The 21,850-nt window shown below is 37.9% G+C and overlaps 3 protein-coding genes across 3 annotated transcripts; 1 reads left to right on the top strand and 2 right to left on the bottom strand.

The window, feature by feature from the left end:
- Positions 1-706: 706 nt before the first annotated feature.
- mphosph10 (M-phase phosphoprotein 10 (U3 small nucleolar ribonucleoprotein)) lies at positions 707-6,440 on the bottom strand. Its single transcript, XM_044351283.1, has 11 exons — positions 6,293-6,440; positions 3,904-4,567; positions 3,615-3,796; positions 3,296-3,461; positions 2,773-2,914; positions 2,543-2,610; positions 2,297-2,434; positions 2,096-2,206; positions 1,528-1,635; positions 1,204-1,434; positions 707-999 (listed from the first exon to the last, which is right to left on the bottom strand). Exons 1-11 carry the CDS (start codon positions 6,379-6,381, stop codon positions 850-852), a joined length of 2,049 nt encoding a protein of 682 aa, XP_044207218.1. The 5' UTR covers positions 6,382-6,440; the 3' UTR covers positions 707-849.
- Positions 6,385-12,542, top strand: mcee (methylmalonyl CoA epimerase). Its single transcript, XM_044351309.1, has 3 exons — positions 6,385-6,506; positions 7,790-8,130; positions 10,149-12,542. Exons 1-3 carry the CDS (start codon positions 6,479-6,481, stop codon positions 10,299-10,301), a joined length of 522 nt encoding a protein of 173 aa, XP_044207244.1. The 5' UTR covers positions 6,385-6,478; the 3' UTR covers positions 10,302-12,542.
- On the bottom strand, positions 12,375-16,860 carry fth1a (ferritin, heavy polypeptide 1a). Its single transcript, XM_044351295.1, has 5 exons — positions 16,541-16,860; positions 15,621-15,726; positions 14,382-14,528; positions 13,944-14,069; positions 12,375-12,788 (listed from the first exon to the last, which is right to left on the bottom strand). Exons 2-5 carry the CDS (start codon positions 15,720-15,722, stop codon positions 12,630-12,632), a joined length of 534 nt encoding a protein of 177 aa, XP_044207230.1. The 5' UTR covers positions 15,723-15,726; positions 16,541-16,860; the 3' UTR covers positions 12,375-12,629.
- Positions 16,861-21,850: the final 4,990 nt, after the last annotated feature.

Genomic DNA, 21,850 nt, shown 5'->3' with positions numbered 1-21,850 from the left:
TAGCATCAAATGGAAATACTCAAGTTAAGTACAAGTACCTCAAAATTATACTTCAGTAAGTAAATGCACTTAGTTATATTGCACCACTGCTCAATAATAGCCTCTAAAATGATGTTACAGATTAGACTACTCAACAGTATATAGCAGGCTTAGGATCAGCTCCACCTCCACCTGTATTAATAATACTTTAAAATGTGAAAGTGATCTCTGCATAATGATTACTTACTTTTGATACTTTAAGTATTTCACTACTACTTCTGTACTTTGGCTAAGTTTTGTTGTATTGTCTGACTAAAGCCACCTATGGCATTTCAGAGAAGCATTTCTATATCTCTGGTGTTCAATGGCTAACAAATATAACTGATAAAAAGGCCTGTTGTTATTGAGCAGCCTGATATTAGCACTGACACTATGCTATACTCTTACAGTGAGATGAGTTTGTGATGAGCTGAACTGCAAGTTTTCTCTAATTATGTGCCCATAGATTACAAATATGTACATGTATATAATGCTTTGTTTGCAATGTGTGTATATATATTTCTTTTATAATTTTCTCATGAGAAAACAAGACAATACTGGTGTTATGACTTACTGTGGTTGTGTACATTCATCTCCAGACAAAAGAAAATGCTCTGAAATGTTTATGTAAATGAACATTTATTATTACAGTTGAAAATGCTTGATTATTGCCAAACAAACACAAACACATTTTGGAACTTGATTTATTTGAATGGAAATGGAAACATTTTACAAGGACTTTCAAATCTAATATATTGCAGCTCTCTCATAAAAAAGAATCTGTACAATAAAACGCCGATCTTCCACAACAAAACATCACAGTTATTATAATTATAACTTGAGTTTGCTGACAGAAACCTCTTTGTGTTTCTTCTTCTTTGAAGTCTGGTCCTTTGCGGTTTTGATCTGACTTTTGACCTGGTCCTGCAGCTGAGAGAAGAAGGCTTGAGAAGACCGCAGAGCCTTGTCCTTTCCCTCGTCCTGAAACAGAGGAACACCGGGTTAGTTGAGTCATGTTTATTTTGGCAGCCAGGTGTGTGATGTGCCTTGGTAGCGGAGCAGAAGCAGAGACTGAGCAATTGGTTTTTTAACTTGCCCAGTTTGTGATGGCAATATGCATCTAAAACATCAGCGGATCCAACTGATCTGAACAATGTGAGGAAGAACATGATAGAAAACACCTACCTTGAGTATCGTGGCTTTGCCTCCTTTTGTGAGTTTCTTCAGGTTTTCTGTGACTTCAGCCTTTGATGGCTTTTTGTTCTCTCCAGCTTTACTGGCCTCTTTAAGTTTCTGTCTCTTTTCTTTCTCCTTGATCTTGAGGCTCTTCACCTTCTTCTTGTGTCGTCTCTCGCGCTTCTTATCTGTTGACGTCTTCTCAGAATCGCCCAGTATATCGCCTGCTTTGTTCTTCTCCTTTGGTTAGAGAGTGAGAGTATTATTAGACACAACATGTTCCTAAATATAACAAGATCAAAATAAAAGGGTTGAATATGACAGATGACTAACCTTGACTTCTTCTGGAGCAAGCAGTGTAGCATCACTGGCACTGACTGGAGCCACCTCCTCCATTGTGATGGAAGGCAAGTTAGACACCACCTTCACTTCAGGCACAGGCTGGGGACAAAAAGGCAATATATGAGTGCGTCTTTTCAATTACTGCACCGGCTTGCCAACTGTTTGCCAAGGCCCCCCTTTTCATAAAATATTTTTTTAAGGAGATGTGTCACCATTTCAAATAATTTTCCAAAATGTGCCATTTATAGATTTTTTGATAGATGATGCCATGTTTTAAGCTTTTAAATACACATCCATCCAACACAAAAAGTTCTTATGATAGATAAGCCTTTGATTTATAGTGACATCTTAGACAACAACTTCTTCGTCTTTCAGAGTTGTACAAAAGATCAGTCGTTTTAAATATTTTTTTCTAATCCTCAGTCTTACTATTTTAAGGTTACTGAATTATGTATGCCAAATTCAATGACATAATAGAACATTCGCTATATAGAACTGTGCCTCTGTTACTGCCTAATAAAATTTTTCCTTTTTGTCAATGCTGTCAGGCAAAACTTACCGGCTTAGGTGTGAAGTGGAAGTTGGAGAGAGCATCCAACTTTAGGAAGAGTGTATCCATTAGCTTTTGAATTTCAACATGGGCTGGGTTCTCCTCCTCCTCTGTCTTTTGCTGAAATAATAATAAAATGATACAAGAAATTGGATACAACGCATGTTCATATGTGTTCGACTAACTGCGAAAACAAGATAAGAGTCAAACCTGGTTCTGCTTGAGGTACTCTTGCTCATAGATTTCTGCTAGACTCTGCTTGCTCTTCTCATGGTCCAACGTTAGCCTTTTCTTGTACTCAAACACCTCCTCTTTGGGTTTCTCCTTGCGGACCACATCGTCAAACGCCTTAGAAACACAAGTCAAAAGGTACTGGGTTATAACCGGGCAACAAAATCGCACCTTATGTTATTTTAGACAGTATAAAACTAAAGTTATTGTTACGCGTATACTAACCTGGTCTTTAATTCTCTGTTTGATGATGTCTTCAAGCTGGAGTGTGGTTTCCTCTGTGATAGCAGGGGCTAAAAGAGCACAGAGAAGGAAATTCTCAACATTTATAACTGTAACTTTGCTTAATTAGCATAACATAAACACTCTTATGAATATGAGTACACTGTATATCCAAAATAACGTTCACTAATTTTCCAACGTACAGATACGACAAACACAGAAGGGTTACCCACCCATCCTAGACGTCTGCTCAAACGCCACATCTTCTTCCAGCATGCTGTTCTCTGGACGAGTTTGCGCTGTCACTTCTCCAGACAGCTGCCAGGACTTCTCGCCTAGAGCAGCTTTCTCCAGCTCCTCGATCTTCTGTGACATCTGCAACGACAATAGGAAATAATCAGTATAAATTGCAGGTTTACATTAATCAAGCAGTTGGCTAAAATGCCTGGTCAGATTCTTAGCGGTCTTCTTATTGATTGATAAGATATTTCCTGAATTAAGTAAATATTTTTGGCAATTAAAATGAAATTAAACACTGAAGCATCAGAGAAGTTTGCCTTATTTTATAACAGAAGTGGTGGTTTTGTAGAGAAACATTTTCATATATGTAACGTATCTTAAACGGTATTGTTTTGGTATTACGACTGAAAAAAAAAGAAACAATGTCCAGCCATACATGCAACACTGCTGGATTGCATTGCATTTATTGTCTACACTAAATATAAATCATATCAAACAAGCAACAAATTCGCTCACCTTTTCTTGCCGTTTCTCAAAAGATGACATTGATTCGGATTTTGCTGCGCTTGGGGTTTTTCCTCCAAAAATATCCTCCATGTCCTCCCCCTCACTGTCCTCGTCCCCAGAGAGGTTAAAGGTCACTTTTTTAAGAGACGCTCTGGACTGGCTCATGTCTTCATCCCTGAAAAAAGGTAATAACAAAATATTCTGGGATTGATTTAATATTGAACTCATGCTTCTCCTTCATCACCCAGCCCTGTTTCATTAACACAAACAAATCATCAAATAGTAATAATAATAATTATGCGTGTTACTGAATTTTAATCACACTTACTCATCGTCACCCTCCTCTTCACCATCGTGATCATCTTCTTCGTCATCAATTTCTTCTTCGCCATCTTCCTGGCTCTCATCCATGCCGTCATCGTCACCATCTGACTGGTCGTCTGCTTTGGCTGCTTCACCCTCCACAGCGTCAAAGTAGTCCTTGTACTTGAAATTCCTGGAGCTCTTTGCCTATCAATATAAACCATAATCAATATATTTCCTGTATTTTTGTATCATCAGGTTCAAAATTAAGTGTAATATGAAAGAAAATGAAATATAAGTGATTCAATACATACAGTGCTTTTCTTTTGCTTTTTGGTAGAAATCATTTCTAAGTCAAGATCATCATCCTCATCAGACGGCAGGTCCTGGAAATAGTCTATGTCATTTTTGCCCTCCTTCCCCTCTCTCTTGTCCATATCATCAAGAAATGACTCCATCTCTGACAGCTTGAAGAACTTATCATCAACTTCGGAAGGAACCACCTTCATTTTAGAGCCCTTCCCTCCAATCCCTTTCCTCTGTTTCTCCCGCTTCTCCAGGGCATCCACATCAAAATCTAAATCAGAGTCCTCATCTGAGTAATCCTCTGCTCCACCCTCAGACATTTTCTTGGACTGCCTGGGTGATTCCTCTTCTTCTTCCTCCTCCTCCTCGTCCTCGTCAACATTTTGATCATCACTCTCTCCTGCTTCCTCATCATCCTCCTCCATCTCTTCTTCCTCCTCCAATACTGTTAGCGTCTCATCTGACAAAGCCTCGTCAATGGCATTTTTAAAGTGTTTCAGTACAGCAGTGTTCTGCAGCTCCAGCTCCTGCCAGATCTGCTCTTCATCGAAATGTTCCACCACCAGCTGCGACAGTGGGCTGCCTTTATAATCTGCAGGCTCCTGAGCCTTGTGGAGGTCATACAGGGTCTTAGTGAGAGAGGTGAAGTCTGTTGCCACTCCATCTTGAAGGCTGCAAAAGTGGAAACACAAAACCAATACAGTGAGTGTAGTTTATGAATAGCAAGAGGTGTTTGATTGTATTTTGCCAACAGACAAGCACCAAACAGATAGTGTGCAGGTCTGTGGTGTGTTTATTCTTCAGTTCTAGGGGTGGTACAAGTACTCAAGTGCAATTTAAAGTAATACATTCACCTGTGAAAAACTGCCATTACACTGGTACCAAGAATCACTGTTAGCAACAGGCAGTGCTATTATATAATATGCATTTTGTACAACAATTTCTTTTAGACATATTTTCAAGGTTTTTACTCCAATGGTTTGTCCACATCACCTGAAATAAAGACCTCTGCTAATATTATAAAGGTTGATACACGTATATAAGAAATAAAACAACAACAGTCATAAAAATGGAGCAGAGAAGTTACACAGCTAATGCAATATATCTAATGAGTGTATTTGTTGTTCAGGCTAGCACTGACTAACCACATCAAAAATAAGACAACATGTATCTGGGTGGCTTTGCACCAACTGTTAATACAGAATGAGGAGATCTGAGGTAGGACCCAGGTTCAACATCTTGTAAATATAATTTTATTTATGTTTTTAAATTTTGTTCCTTTTGGTTACATTAACACTCTGGTGTATTATAGGAGTTGACTGGTAGCATATAAGGTATCACAACCACATCATCAATATCAGTAGAAAAACTATGGTTTGGTAGTATTGTACTGCTAGTTAAAGGACAAGGTCACAATTTTTAAGTCTGTGTTAAAACAATGGTGAGGTGCCCACATGTACATTGAAAGAGGTTTTCCTCACTGTAATCATTCCTCCTCTTCATACTGGATCCTACTATTAAAAGATCCCCTTCAAATGTGCTTTCATTGTAAGCGATGGGGGGCAAAATCCACAGTGTGTCCATACAATCATTTTATGCAAAAATGCATTTAAAAGTTTATCTGAAGCTTATATGAGGCTTCAGCAGTCTGAGTTAGTCATAATAAGTGGATATCTGCCACATTTACAGTCTTTTTAGCATCAAATTCCCTCTTTGTGTTTCCCTGTTGAGTTGTGGTGGAAGTATAGTAACAAAATGAGGAACTTTGGCAATAAAAAGAGTGTTATGTTGAAAGATATTTACTTGATTTGACTCATTTGGATGGCTGAAGCTTTACATTAGCTTAAGATTAAATTTTAAATACATAGTGGACTTTGGCCCCCATCACTTACATTGAGTAGAAGGTGGTCTCTAGAGTACAGTATAAAGGGATCTTCTAATGGTCCGTATGAACAGGAGGAATGATTACATCAAGAAAAACATATTTCAATGTTCATGCGGGCACCTGACTATTGTCTAAGACAGACTTGAAAAATTGTGAACCCATCCTTTAACGTGTTATCTCTTCCCCTACTCTTCATACAACTACGTGGAGCCAGAAGGGCCAGCTTTGAAGTCAGGTTTTGTTGTGTCCCCTCCATTCAAACGTGTCTTTAAACACGTAATTTGTCTAAAAAATAGTTACAGCAAACCTGGGATTTCGAAAATAATACATAGCCGCCCCAAACCTCATTATTATATCACTATAGTACCCAGAACAGTTACTGTGACAGCGGTGCTAACTCTTTGCACACAGTTAGCTGAAGCTAACATTTAATTAAATGAACGTTTTCTCTTCAAACACGCGACGCTGCGTCGCGTTTCTCAACGACACAGCACAACACAGGTAGCACTTGCCTCAGAAAGGTCTCTGGATGCGCTGTGTTGATATTTACTGTCTTTAAACACTCCTCCAGCATGCTGCACATATCTCCGCCAGCAGCCATCGTTACCCTCACATGTGTGCTGGCTCCCGTGTCGCAGGTAAACAGGCTCTCCGAGAAACTCTTCCGCCGCTCTTTAGTTCCGGGGCATTAACCAAACATGGCGTCCGTCGTGTTGAAGGTTGCAGGTTAGTTTGTGTAAAAAAAATTATGTAACTACAAAACGTCTGCTTTTCAGTCTTATATTTTATAATAAATGTCAGGATGGTCATTCTCTGATTTATTGTATAATCTCAAAAAGGTTTGCAGCGTTAATATAGGCAAATACTTTCTTAGTTAAACCTGATGCAGCGTGTTTGTCTTGTTGCTGAACTTGCCGTGTTATTGTGCATTTGGTGCACTGTGTTTTAAAGTTACTGGATTTCTTTTGTCTGAAGGAATTAAAAGGTTAATAGTGAATTCATTTCATTTGTTGCTGCTTTAATTGATGTTTAGTGTGAAGTGAGTCCAGTCTTGTAGTCCTTACTTTTCCCAACGACCAGATGTTTTTATCAGATTAAACCCCCTGAGACAATATTACAGACATTTCTTAAATGTCACTGAGCCACCTGACTATCCGTTAATCTAACTCATGTTGTTTAGATTACAACGTTTCCAAATAGGTAAATTATGTGAAATGTGTGTATAATGATGCTCAAGGCATCAATAATATTTCCATTTGATGCAGTGATGTAGCCATAAAAACACGTCTCGGATTCACTCAGTGGAAACATCATGAAGCTTCTGACCCAGTGACTCAAAGTCAATACTGAATTGTATTACTACACTGGACAAATAAGACACACTTATATTTATTGGATTTTAGTGCTTCTTCTATTTTATATGGATATTTTAATGGAAAATTCATTTTCTTTTTTCAATAGCTTCCATGTCATGTGACCTAGTGACTCCAAATCAATACCGAATTGTATTCACAAGATGATACAGAGTATATATGATACAACTGTCACAAAGTGGAAAAGAATATTTTTCCTTATTATTTTTCAGGTGACCAAATGAACATTTAAACAGGGTTTCCTTATTGTATTCATTCCTCCTGTTCATACTGACCATTAGAAGATCCTTTCCTAATGTGTGAAGTGATGGGGGACAAATCCGCTGTCGTCTTTCAGTGCAAAAATGTATTCAAAAATTTATCTTAAGCTAATATGAAGCTTCAGTAATCCATATTTGTCAAACAAGGTAGATATCTTTCAAAGTTACTGCCTAACTCTGCCAAATTCTCAGTTTTTGTTATTATACTTCCACCGCAGGTCAAAAGGGAAACAAAAAGAGGGAATTTTAATCTAAAAAGAAAATAACTATGGAAAATATCCATAGTATATGTATAGGGGTTCATTAAGATACTCCAGCTCAGGGCTAATATTCCAACCTAATAATTACAAATAATCTCACTATATTCTGGTTTCAGTGTCAGGTCTTTCCAGATGTGCTCGTCTCACATGCCTGAGAGCACATTCAACCACAGCAGCCCTCCGTCAGGGAGTCCCTGGGTCCGTTTGGAAGCTGGGGAAGCTCAACCACATCGCCATTGCTGTCCCCGACATGGAGAAGGCCACATCTCTGTATCGGGACGTACTGGGGGCCACAGTTAGCGACAAGGTGCCCCTGCCTGAGCATGGCGTCTACACTGTGTTTGTGGAGCTGGGCAACACTAAGCTGGAGCTGCTGCATCCTCTGGGGGAGAAGAGCCCGATCGCTGGCTTCTTACAGAAGAACAAGTCTGGAGGGATGCACCACATCTGTATTGAGGTGAGAAGCTCTTACAGCATTCAGCTAAATACACTAATGACCACTTTATTAGGTACAGAGAGCCACTACTGAGTAGGATCCACTTTTACTCTCAGATCAGCTTGAATAGCAGTTTCTCACAGCAGATATTTGACCTGTCATAGCAAGAAACAAACAGGTATAACTAATAACATTAACGATGGCCTGTTCTGTTCACATAAGCCATGTAGAGCTGCAATGATTAATCAGTAGTTGATTGAAAGAAAATTAATCAGCAACTATTTTGATAATCGATTAATCGTTTAAGTAATTTATCAAGCAAAAATGGCAAACATTTGCTTCTAAAACTGGAGAATTTGCTTTTCTTTTTTTTTATTAGAACAACATATATTGAATATCTTTGGGTTTTGGACTGTCGGTCTGACAAAACAAGCAACAATTTGATGTCATGTTGTGTTTTCTGATGTTTTCTAGATCATATTAATCAAGAAAATAATCGTCAGATTAATTGATCATGAAAAAGCCAGGACTGTGACAATATTATTAGTTACGCCTGTGTTTGACAAGAGAGCACTGACAAGTGTATTTCCCAACTCTAAAATACTCCAGAATACATTCGGTCACAACTAGAGCTGAAATGATTAATCGATTAATTGATTAGTCGATCGACAGAAAATTAATCAGCAACTACTTTGAGAATTGAACAATGGTTTTAATAATTTTTTTTAAGCAAAAATGCCCAATATTTTGTAATGTTTTCTTTTGTCAGACATGATGGTAATCTGATTTTCTTTGGGTTTCGGACTGTTGGTCAAACAAAACAAGACATATGAAGACATTTTACAGACAAATCAATTAATCGAGAAAAGAATCAGCAGATTGACCGATAATGGAAGTAATTGTTGAATCCCTAGTTGACAACTGTTTAATATTCAAAAATCTGAACTGGAACTGGATGAGACAGTTTAGTCTGTTGTGCAGTTGTGTGCATGTTTTGACATTTATAGTTGCATATTTTAAATCTTAGCTGAACCCCTCAGCTATCTCTGTCATGCTTTATTTACCGCATTGATGACCTGTAGGCTGTGGGAAATAAGTAGGGGAGCAGAGGGTGCTGCATCACCCCCTGCTGGATGGTAGAGGACCTGCATGTTCACAACTATAAACCCTCTGAGACCTATGGGGCCGTATAAGAGGCTGTAGTGGGCTCAGTTTTAAAGCTAGAGTGAATATACTGGTATCATATGAAACTAGATATCTGTCATGCTACATGCTGTATTCATGTGCAATGATGTTAGTCCCCACAGTAGCCATTTCATTGTAGTGAGACCATTTTTTGAAACTTGACCTCACTGTATAGATAGATAGCTTTATTTACTCAAGGTAAATCAAATAATATAAAATAAAATGACCTATTGTGACATCTAGGATAATCACAGCCTCATGAAACGTAAGAACCACAAACTATGCGGTAACTATGAGGATGTGTGGCTTTCCTTGGTACATTGACAATAAGGGGGTTTCTGAGCAATTTCCAGAGCAGAAGTGCTCCCCATCCAATTGCAGAAAAATGTCATTCTTACAGAAATCTCCAAATGTCAAGTTTTTGATGATTTTTGACCATTTTTATCAATTTTCAAGTGGTCAAAAATGGTTAAATTTTGCACCAAATCTGTGTAATAATTGGGCATGGCCATCATATATTTCCTGCATAATGTTCTAAGGCCTTATACACTCTAAAGTTTCAAAATTTCAATAGGCACCTAACCAAAACACAATGTTTTTTAGAGATTTATGACTAGGAAAACTTGACACATAGTGCTGAACTGCATCTCAAATTAATCTTCAGACTCCCAGCTTTCAGATGATGTATACTTCTTCTATGTGGCATATACTGTTGACCTACTATCTCCCCCTAAAGATCCCCTTCTTCTTAAAACACATTTTTCATGTATTTCATCATCATCATCATCATTTTGTGTATTAGACTAACAGAAGTTGAACATGAGTAATGTGCAAAATCTGCTGCTTGGTTGCAGGTAGACGACATCAACGCTGCAATAGTAGACCTTAAAGCAAGGAACATCAGAACTCTGTCCGCAGAGCCCCGGATAGGTGCTCATGGGAAACCAGTGATGTTTCTTCATCCTAAAGACTGTGATGGTGTGCTGGTGGAGCTCGAAGAAGCGTGAACACTGCAGTCTGACAGAGATTGTTGGAGCTGTTCATTCACATTTATATATATTCCACAACCAGTTTAATAATAACCATGATACATTTTTGATTTTGTTAATATTGTTACTTAGATTTTGATCTTTTCATCTCAGAAATGTGCCTCAAACTTCTAGTTCTGTAGTGTTTCCTGCCTTGTCATTAATAAATTATGATGTGGTGTGTTCTGACAGTTTCCATAAAGTATGATCACAAAATAATGAGATCTATGCATTTGTTTTTGAGCAAGGAGACTAGTTTGACACTGTTGTACAATTCATCTAGAACAGGATGACTGTGTATGGTATGCTGTAGGAAAAAAAAAAATCTTTATATCTTCAATGAAACAGCTCATGCACATGAAGTATCAACATCAATTTGCAGTATTTAGCTTATTGTGACTCCCACAAACAGTTAAAGAAATTGTGAAAAACTATGGTGTCCTTTAGCAAATAGCATAAATTTAGTTAAGAGTATGTTAAGGAGTGAAATATACTGACGAGGGCTCAAGGGCGTTTGTGGCTCAGTAGGTAGAGCAGGTCATCCATTAATTGCACTAGAGCGGCAATGATTAATTGATTGAGATGTCAACTATTAAATTAATAGGCATCTATTTTTGTTTGCAGTCATTTTTTGAGAAAAAAATTATCTCATTCCAGCTTTTTAAATTTGAATATTTTCTGATTTCTTTGGTCATTTATGACAATGAACTCAATATCTTTGGGTTGCGGACAAAACGAGACATTTGAGGACATCATCTTGGCCTTTGGCAAACAGTGATCGACATGTTTCACCATTTTCTGACATTTTATAGACCAATCAACTAATTGATAAATCGAGAAAATAATCAGCAGATTAATCGATAATGAAAGTAATTGTTAGTCGCAGCCCTAAATCACAGGGTCAGTGGTTCAATCACTTGTCCGCATGTCAAGGTGTCCTTGAGCAAGACACTGATCCCCAACTTGCTCCCAAAAGTTAGGCCTGTGCCTCACATGGTAGCTTCCTGTCATTAGTGTGTGAGAGTGTAAGTAAATGTGTGCATCAGTGGCAAAATGTAAAGTGATTTCAATAAAAGCATAGAAATGCAGTCCATTACATCCATGACTTAAAGTCTACCAAAATACAGTAAAGCTGGCCAAAGACATGTTTGTACATGTGAACAGTGCTGAACTTCCAGACACATTTACTTAACAAGTGATATACACAGAACACATCCAAAACATTTTGTTTTTCCTTTATTACAGTTGAGTGTTGAGTTGTTTGTTAAATTCATATAATTGATAACTTATTTTGACATTTTTATAATAAGTTGCATTATTGCTGTTGCCTGATCGCCACCAGAGGGGGTTTGTGATACTAGTACCAGCAGTCTGAGTGAAGAAAACAGCAGTTCGATTACAAAACGAGGGGAATTCATAATGACATGAGATTACTCTAAAAAACATTTCACTGAAACTTCCCGCTTAGTGTTGATGTTGAGCTGGAACTACCCTGTGTATTTAGTTTCTTTTAAAACCTCTAAATGTCAAATCCAAAATTTCATCACAAACTATCACATTAAAAAACAGTCTTTGGTAAGATTGAAGGTCATGGCAGCCAATAAAATACTAATTCTATCATTTCACAAGCTGCTTATTTAGGAGTGTTGGTTTTCTAGAGACCCTAGCAGTCAGTTATTATGTGCGTTACATTCAGATTACCGTTTTTGGAGTCACCATTAACTATTATTTGTGTGAAATCTTCCTATACTCGTTTCTCCATTTGTTTGACTGAAATGGTCACATGAGGAAATAAGACACTGCCTACAGTTCAGACTTTCACCCTCCTCACCACCCATTTACCAAAATTAGGTTGATTGACATTTGAATGAAGGTTTCATCCGACTGTCGACTTCTGCTTTCTCTGAAAATGAAAGTGAGCACTTATATTATCTGTTTTTGTCAGCGGATGAGTTTTGCTGCTTTTCAGATACAGAGCTTGATCTAGACCACTCAAATGATTTCCACTGTTTTGAACATGGAGACAACATAAAAAAAGAAAATTAGACAGAATCAGAATCCAGAGGGTTTGCTTTATTTGGTTTGCTTAACAGCTTCTGGCATAAAACAGCAAATACATAGTGATGACATGGTCACAGCTGATAGCAGAAGGAGGAATCGCATAACGACATGAGTAATATAAGAGGTTTAAATGACTAGCCAGGAGCATGCAGATGGCTTCTTGTTTTGAAAAAACGTGGAAGCGAGACACAAATATACATATATAGAATGCATTTCTCATGTGATATGGAGGGATTATCTATGGATTTAGCTGCTTTCTTTGCCCAGAGTATGTTTGTCAAACAGGTACTCGGCCATGCCATTCTGAGGGGCACCCATGCGGCGCAGGTTGGTCACCCAGTCTGCCAATTCTTTGATGGACTTGACCTGCTCGTCCAGGTAGTGTGTCTCGATGAAATCACACAACTGAAAAAAAAACAACAACAAAAGAAACAAGAGTATTAAATCAATTGAGAACTAAAACATATAATCACAACCAATTTAACTGGAAAAACCTAAATGATGCTCTTTCTCTTTTACCAGCTAAAATATGTTGAAATTAACATGATGCAAAGGTTACGAGTTGAATTGACGAAGCCAGAAACTTGTGATGATTTTATCCTGATGGTATCAAATAATGTTGTTGTTCAACTATTTACTGAGTTTAAAAATCAAAAGATGCTGCTTTTGACAGCAGCCAAGAAAATTATTATTGTAATAGTTGTGATGGTTAAGTATCAAACAGTGGGCGTCCTCTTTCCATCATCTTTTAGTGTTAGAAATGTCGACTGCATCTATAAATAGTCTGAAAGACGAGGCAAGAGCTGCTGATATAATTAAATCATACATTTAAGTTGATTTTATTGAATTCTGTATGTAAAATGTATTTGCGAGATTGACTACTACAGTCAGGGTATAGATTGTCAACTGTCATGTTTATATGAATTTCAATGCAGCAGGCGGGCAGGGCTGGACTGTGTGGGTGGAAGAATTGTGTTCCGTCTGTCTTGTTTATAATTTTCTTTCCTTTTCATTTTTTGTTTTTTTCTGTCTTTTCTTCTGCAATTATCTGTCAATCAGTTGTATGTAATATAAATTTGTCCTGTTCTGTGTGAACAGTGTAAAATGAATAAAAAACTAATAAAAAGTTGGTCACAAAAAATAATTAAAAAATAATAATTCAGCAAGTTTTAGCACTGTCAGACTTGCTGGATGTAAATTAAACTTGTGCTGAATATTGATAAAAATAAAGTTGTGTCAGATTTCTGCTGCACTGCACATTTGTCCTAAAATACCTCGGCTGTGCAACAGAGGTGTCATTATATCCCACATCAAAGTCTGGCTGACATTTCTTTCTTTCTTGCAAAAATAAAAAGGAAACCTGCTAAATTTGCAGGAAATAGCTGTGAACCACAAATCTGTTACCTCTGAAGTGCAGGTGTACAACCAATGTGCATGTCTGAGGTGTTTATTCTCAGATCTGAGTATTTTTTTTAAGAGTATTTTTCTAAAATGTGACATGTGTAAAAGTGTTTAGGCTGCTTGGCTGTGTGATTTTCAAGCCACGTTTTAAACACTCACATGTGGGTCATTGTGATCAGAGCAGAGCTTGTGCAGGTCCAGCAGTGACTGGTTGACGCTCTTCTCAAGCTGCAGGGCGCATTCAAGGGCCTCGACACCGCTGCCCCACTCATCCCTCTCTGGCTTCTGCAACACAAGCAGGTCAGGAAAAACAGTAAGATACTTATTAATGAGAGGTAGGAGGCCAATGACCAGACCCAGACAGAAACCTCCCTGGTTATTTCAAACTGGGTTTAACGTTTTACTAGAGCTGGGGAGGCTGTGTTTGCTCGTCGGAGAAAGATAAGTTGCACAGCACGCTCCCACCCTCTGTATCTCTTTTACCTCATGTTACCCTCCCAACACAGCCCCTAAGATAAGAGGGACGACATCTCACACCCAGTGCTTACGTTAAAAACACAAATTTGAACACCCTTTAGGCGAAATATGAGCTCATACCCTGATATCTTGAAGGAAGATCCTGCCTCCCCTCTGGTTCTGCAGTTTCATAAGCTTCTCAGCGTGCTCACGCTCCTCATGTGACTGACTACGGAAGAACTTGGCAAAGTTGTTCAATGCCTGGTCATCCCGGTCGAAGTAGTATGACTGTGAGTGAAGAAAAAGAAGAATAATTTTAGTTATCCGTTTGCTTCAGGTGAAGCAGAAAATGCTGAAATGTGGAAATGCGAGTTGCTGAGATTACACACAGCTAAAAACAGCCATGTATATTAAAATTAATGTGCTGAAATTCAGTGATAAAATTATAGCAGCTTTCATCCAATATAGTGAAACCAGAGTGACAATTATTTGATTATTAAGGATTTGAAGCCACTTTTCTGTTCTACAATAACTCTGAAGTACTGTGTTGCTTCCATGAAAGAGGTCACAATACTTAAAGCACAATAAAAGCAAAATGTTACTGAACTGCAAAGAAAAACAGTAAGAGGGTTAGAGGCATGGCTAAAAAAATAACAATACATTGTTTTTAAAATATAAACCTGGCGAATCTTTTCTAAAAATTAACAGAAACTAAAGATAGAATGACTGAAGAATAAAATTTAACATATATAAAAGGTAGAGAAACTCTTATATAAAAACACATGGCTCTGTGTGGGATCAATAGGTGAAAACTCTGTTTTAAGATGTTAAGGCCAGACGATGTACTCTGACCCTTCTCTGTAAATACCCTAATCTCCAAAGGAACTTCAACCTTTGTTTTATAACTCAGCCGCAAAAAATACCCTTCACCTCAGTTAACACCCTCCCCCACCCCACACACACACAGATATCAAACTGAGACTGACAAGTTAATGCTGTTTAATGAAATGGCTGCTCTGCAGGTGGCTTCGTCCAAATCTTCCTCGTGCTTTCTTATCCACCTAGAAAGATGTTGGCACGCTGGCCACACTTGGAGGGTGTGTGAGGAGACACACACACACACACACACACACACACACAGCCTAACTACGCACTTGCACTTACAGTTACATATGCACCATACAGTCTAGTTAAAGGAATCAAACACTTCCTAAGACCAACTGTTACCAGCATAATAAGTTAACACAGTTCCCCTTAAACTAACCACTTCTCCCTGTAATATCACTAGCTGTCTCATACCGGGGCTTCAGTTTATTTTTCCTCACTCAGCTGCCTTTCTACTGTCTGACCGCTCCCCTTTAGACACTGGTAAACTCTCACCATTGACAGGTAGACGTATGAGGCGTACAGCTCCAGGTTGATCTGCCTGTTGATTGCAGCCTCGCAGTCCTGGTGGAAGTTCTGTCTCACTTGGGAACTCATGGTTCTGAAACACACAAATACAACCGAGGCGATTAATTCATTTGTTAATTCATTAGTAAAAAACAAAAAATTGATCAGCATCTTGATAATCTGTTAATCATTTGAGTATCAAGAAACACTGTGACATATTCTGTTGCTGAAGTTTCTCAAATGTGAGGTTTTGTTTGGTTTCCGACTGTTGGTCAGACAAAACACGATTGTGATGGTCAGTTTTTTTTGATCTCTTACAACCTACGCAAATAATCAGAATAGTAATACATAAGCTAGACTAATCAGAAATCGAAATTATGGCTAGTTGTAGCGATAATAACTATAGTGGTGCTGTTTTTTTTCTGTCTGAGAAATCACTGAGTCATTTTGGCATCAAAAGTATAGACCAGCTAGTTTGGCAAGGCTAAATTTGTTGTGCAAGACAAAATCTTGTCACGGGAGGGAACAGCGAACAAAAAAATCATATAAGATTTACAGCTGGTTTCTTCTCTAACGTTTAAGTAACGTTCCAGTTACGTCAAAATCGCATAAAAGTACGAAATAGGGATTTCGTACTTTTATTGGGCATGGAGTGTTGAAATAAACACGGTACGGTATTGGTAAATAAAAGACTGTTTTTGGCAGCTCCAATGTTGTTGTTTTTTATGTCTGGCGCTGAAGAGACTGCGCAGTGGTTGGAACTGGAGCCAACTGCGCCAAGGCCACATTGTCGGAGGCGGCACCGAGATAAACAGGGTACCATGATGAACACGGACAAACATTAACGTTTTCGTCAGCGACAAGCAAATGTGCGGGTGGCTGTGTACATGTGAAAGATGTGTTCTTACCTAATCTGAGTGGCAGGTCTTCTTGTGAGGAGGTCGAAAAGATGTTCCGAGTGACTCGCGCTGTTAGCAAAACAGTTAGCTTACAAGCTAATTTGTTTTTAGGAAAACTTAGCTAGCGTCTTGCTTTTTTTTAGGTAATTAAAAAATGATTTGTTGATGGTCAGAGTGATCGAAATAATTATATTCCCGTCCTGTGGTGTTCGAAGACAGTAGAGAGGTTGCCGTTCAAGCACTGTTGAAGCAGGTAACCTTCACTGTCCGCTAACGAGAGAATCAACTGCGTATTCCGGCCCGAGCGTCGACAGATAATGGTGTGGCGCGGCATGATGTCACTGTACGTAAGGGGGCGGGACATCAAAGCCGCACCCCTCAAGTAGCCCTGCTTGTTTCAATATTCAGACAGTTTTTGTCGTTGTCAGATCTTTGTTTTCCCGACATTTTCTGTTGTCATGTGACTCCGAGGAGGAAATGTGAAATTGTTGGGATTTTTCTAAGAGGAAGAAAAAAACCAACGAGCTGATTCAGGTTTCCATATTGGTGGTCTTACTGGTGCTTTGTTTAAAGCCAGTGTGACCAGTATAAGCCTTAATACCCAGCATGCATGTCATTCTCAGATTGTTTCATTTGAATACTTTTAGAGGTTTAAGAAATGGCATTAAAAGCAAAGATTAGAAGAAAAACAAATATCAACACAGATATTTTGTCCACTTTTATTATCCTGTTTGGTAAAGGATTTGGCTAGCATTTTTATATATATAATTTATTATTGTCAGCAAATCTCGTGCAGAAACAAACCAACAATGAACTCATCCTACTTACAAGCATTGTTTGTGTGTCCAAAGTCTGATATATATATATACACAATTCAATACTTTTGCTATATATATATATATACATATATGCACAGAGGAATATATATATTCCTCTGTGCTGTAGACCTCCCTTGTTGTCCAAAAACTATTAAAAAGACATCACTGAGCCACACTGCTGCACTGGGTGACATGCTCCTTTGTCCCTGAACAGTGTGATCATGGTAGCTTGATTAGAAACAGCTACAAAGAGTAAAAACAGTGATAAGATTGTAATTCTCAAGAGAGAGGTTTCTTCTACAGCATACTTGTTGTGTTACATATCACAACCTCTTGACTTTTTACTACATTATACATTTCTCAAAGCACTTAACTATAAAGTCATTATATTAAGTACAATCTAATCACTATTATCACTCTGTGGAGCTGTTTCTAAATAAGCTACCATAGACACTCTCTTCACAGGCGAAGGAACGTGTCACCCAGTGCAGCGGTGTGACTCAGCAATATGTTTTTAATAGTTTTTGGACAACAACGGAGGTTTTGGGCACAGAAAAATACAGTATATCAGGCTTTGGATACACACAATACTTGTAAGTAGGATGAATTCATTGTTGGTTTGGCTCTGCGCATGAGATTTGTTGAAATAAAATTACCAGCCTTATCTTTTAAAATATCATTACTTCTTAATTTACCATGAAAACCACTCCTGAATTTACACCTGAATTTACACCTGAATTAAAAATTTAAGGTCTTTTAAGGTATAAATTAAGGTGTGAGTTTTATGACTTTTGGTCCATTTTAACATTAAACATTAAAATCCCATAAACTGTGCAAATAATCCATTAAAAATACTTTAATTTAATCATTATGGCAGGTAAATTAATGGAATTTTAAGGTAAAAAATGAAGGGATTTGGTTTCATAGACCACTATGGAAATAAAGTTATATTAACTTATGCTATGTTTTTATCCTGTGTCGTACTTCAATTTTATGCATAATTGTTAGTGTTTCATACTATCTACTTTATTTAATTTGATAATTTTGTCTTCACATATCCATGTTGGATTGAATCTGTGTTTTTAGGTTTTGTTATTATTTTTTCTTTTTTTGGAAGATCTGGAAAAGTGTGTCAAGTGTACTGTCTTTCATATGAGCTGACATACTCCAACATAAAGCACCTTTTCCAGGTGAAGTTTGCCACACATTTAAAATGACTAAGAGTGAAAGCTTCTCTTTGCCCTTCTATCTGCTACTGTCCCTACACTGTCTTGCTCATAAAGATAATTTTTCTGAACAGTGAACCATAAATCATTTGCAGTGTTATCATTATTGTGTAACACTGGTATTTCACAGTTTTTCCTCACACCACTCGTTGTTTTCATCAATTTTCATATGTCTTATAGTGGCATATCAAGCCCTAGGATATTTGAAAATCCCTGCCATTAAAATCCCCCAAATTCCCAGATGGAATACAGATGCACGACCTCAGGGCCCTCAGTGGGAGCCGTAGCCCTGATCACTGTTTTGGCTTCATCGTCATGTATCTAACACCAATCCCAAAGAATGGAATTTTTCATTTCATGAATCTTTGGAATGAGAGATAAGTCAAAATTGGACTGAAGTTTAATGAGTAAAAGGTGTGTGGTTTCACAACTTATACAGAGAATATTGCTGTGCTCCTATCCCTCTCTTATTCCTTCTCTGTTGCAACACACAACTACTGCAACTTCTGCCTCATTAACTAGGGCACCCAACCTCACTCACTCATTTTGGCAGCATATTAAGGATTAGAAGCATTAGAGGGTTAGAAATGAATCAAGTTTATTTATATAGCCCAAAATCACAAGATTGTTTGGGGGGATTTACAATCTGTAAAGCATACAACGCCCTCTGTCCTCTGAAAAAAACAAACATAAACTCTTCCACTGACTCTGCTTTTACTGGTATGACTCAGCCCTGTAGCTTCTTCAGTGACAACATTAGAAAACATAAAAACTTGGGGATTAAGAAATAGTCATGGTCATGCACCAGGAAATGACTAATTGGCTTATTGAGACATAGAGTATTAGTTGTCTAGATAAAAGTTCATGCTTTTAGCTTCTTCCCTGGCAGGGCTACATTACCAACTAGGCAAAGTTGAGTAATTCTGTTTGGGAAAATGGGAATATTCACAAAATAATGCACCATATAAACTGGCATAATAAGAGCAAAAAGATGGGTCTACCTAGGCCTCCTGATTACCAAGATGACCCTACAACCTGTGCTAATTGGAGTCCAATTCAATACTTTTGCTAGTTACATCGACAGCAAAGTCTTTGAAGACTCGGCAGACAAGATGTACGTGAGATGCACCAAATGCAGGATGTTCCTCTGCATAAACAAAGAGAGAAATTGCTTCCTGGATTATCATCACTAAAAGGAAAACTCAAGAAGTAACATGCAAGGAAATGACAGAAAAAGACAATAAGTTTTTAGATTTGCAGATATAGTTCAGATTCGTACCTTAAATCAACAAATAATTCCTACAAAGAATTTAAAAGCAAAGAAATACAAGAGCAATAACAGATCAAAGATTTGAGTTCAACTGTTCCATAGCTGAAATAAAAAAAAACAACACTCAGAGAAGTCAAGGGGTGACAGGAAAAGCAAAATTAAAAAAAAAGAAGAGAGTTTTCTGTTTAATAGAAAATCTACTGAAATATGCCTAAAATCAACAAAAAAGTAAAACAAATACAAAATGAAATAAAGTTAAATATGTTGTTGGTTAAGGTGGAAACCTTTACATTTTAAATTGTCAAGTTTGACTGTTTTTCCACATTAAATTGTCCTGCTGACTACTACAGTGGACATACTGTTAGAAAAAAAGAGGAAGGAGGACCAGAAGTTCACAGAAACAGTGGCAAATATTTAGATCATCGGGGACAGTTACGTTCAACAAAGGGAGGAAGCAGCACATGGGAAGTTCAGCAAGAAAGTTCAGTGGTTTTGGGAAAGGAGGAATGTGTTGGAGTGGTGTTGCTCCCCTTTTTATGCTGAGTTGGACAAACAGAATGTCCCTTCTATTCAGATTCAGATTCAGAAAACTTTACTGTCTGTTGTGACAGAAAATCCTCTAAGAGGTGGCTCAGCACAGAGATCACATAAGATATACAAAACCTATTCCTTGAACAAAATAAAATACACGGCACAAATAACTTAGACAGAATAAAATATATGGTACTAGTGTGTGAAAAGTGGCATAGTGCATGTGTGAGAATTCATTGTTATGTCATTGTTTGTTTAAAATGCCTATGGCAGTGGGAATGAAGGAGTTCTGGTAAGTGGTTTTTTTTTGGCCAGAGGGACTTTATAGCAGCGGCTTGATAGAAGTAGCTGGAAAGACTTGTGCAGGGGGTGAGTGGGATCCTTTGTAATGAGACTGGCTTTTCTTTCAACTGTTCAGGTATAGAATACTGATAATTGAGTTTGGACTGTGGTTATTATACTTGCTTTGTTAACGATTCGGTAGAGCTTTGATTTATTCTTGACAGAGATGGAGTTGAACCAGGTTGTGATGTTGAAAATGAGTATAGATTCAATGAGTGATTTGTACACAGCTGTTAAAATGTCCTTCATGACAGACGTGTGTTGGGAGAAAGACAGAAGGCTGTCTATCTCTGTGCCCAGGTACTTGAAGGCCCCTACTATCTCCACTGCCTGCCTATTCAGCCTCAAGCGTTCAAAGAGAGGGTGGGGGGAATCAGATGTTTGCTTTCCCCCACAACACAGCTGTTTTGTCTTTGAGATGTTGAGCTCCAAGAAGCTCTCCTTTATCCAGGATATCAGGGAGTCTACTTGCCGGCGGTATGCAGACAGGGAGATCTCATCCTTCAAGTGGGCCACCGGGGCCATATCATCTGCGTATTTAAGAAATGAGATGTCATTGCTATTGCATGTTATATTGTTTGTGTAAATGGAAAATAGAATGGGGGATAGAACATAGCCCTGAGGAACTCCAGTGTTTAAAATCATGTTTTTGGATATAAAACCGTTGACCACATGTTGAGGCTGGTCCTGCAAGAAATCCTTTATCCATAGGATCGGTGTAGATCCAAATGACAAATCCAAACAGCAAACGGCTCCAATATTAATGTATATCAGTCTCTCATGTACTGACTGACAAAACATTACACTGTCAATCCAATGAGAAGATTAACTTTCAGCTTTTGTTTTTGTATCAGTTCTGTATATTTAGAGTAAGACAGTTGATTGAAAACTAAATTTTCCAGTTTGTTGATGCACCAATAAACAGAAGTTATTTGCCATTTTGCCAACATTAAACATCACAAGTTTCAGAAAGTCCAACTTAAACTTTTTTCCAGCAAATTTAAAACTATACATAACTATATTCAAACCCTTTTGAGACTTTTTATACAAGTTGAGACTTTTAGGTCCTGCTTGTTTCTTTAGTTCTGGTCAGTCTCATGCTGTACTACCTAGGTACTGAACAAGAGTGAAT

The sequence above is a fragment of the Thunnus albacares genome, chromosome 1 (assembly GCF_914725855.1).
Source record: "Thunnus albacares chromosome 1, fThuAlb1.1, whole genome shotgun sequence".
Lineage (NCBI taxonomy): Eukaryota > Metazoa > Chordata > Actinopteri > Scombriformes > Scombridae > Thunnus > Thunnus albacares.
The sequence above is the reverse complement of the archived record's forward strand: the minus strand, read 5'-3'. Positions and strand labels throughout refer to the sequence as shown.

Excerpts from the sequence above, each read along its gene's own strand:
- mcee (XM_044351309.1), top strand. The coding sequence starts at position 6,479 with ATGGCGTCCGTCGTGTTGAAGGTTGCAG. Across the intron at positions 6,507-7,789 it reads CGTCGTGTTGAAGGTTGCAG|TGTCAGGTCTTTCCAGATGT; the intron begins GTTAGTTTGTGT and ends TTCTGGTTTCAG. Across the intron at positions 8,131-10,148 it reads TGCACCACATCTGTATTGAG|GTAGACGACATCAACGCTGC; the intron begins GTGAGAAGCTCT and ends GCTTGGTTGCAG.
- mphosph10 (XM_044351283.1), bottom strand. The coding sequence starts at position 6,381 with ATGGCTGCTGGCGGAGATATGTGCAGCATGCTGGAGGAGTGTTTAAAG. Across the intron at positions 4,568-6,292 it reads CATCCAGAGACCTTTCTGAG|CCTTCAAGATGGAGTGGCAA; the intron begins GCAAGTGCTACC and ends CCACTTTTGCAG. Across the intron at positions 3,797-3,903 it reads AAAAGCAAAAGAAAAGCACT|GCAAAGAGCTCCAGGAATTT; the intron begins GTATGTATTGAA and ends TTATATTGATAG.
- fth1a (XM_044351295.1), bottom strand. The coding sequence starts at position 15,722 with ATGAGTTCCCAAGTGAGACAGAACTTCCACCAGGACTGCGAGGCTGCA. Across the intron at positions 14,070-14,381 it reads TCTTCCTTCAAGATATCAGG|AAGCCAGAGAGGGATGAGTG; the intron begins GTATGAGCTCAT and ends CTTGTGTTGCAG. Across the intron at positions 12,789-13,943 it reads CTGATCACAATGACCCACAT|TTGTGTGATTTCATCGAGAC; the intron begins GTGAGTGTTTAA and ends TTTTTTTTTCAG.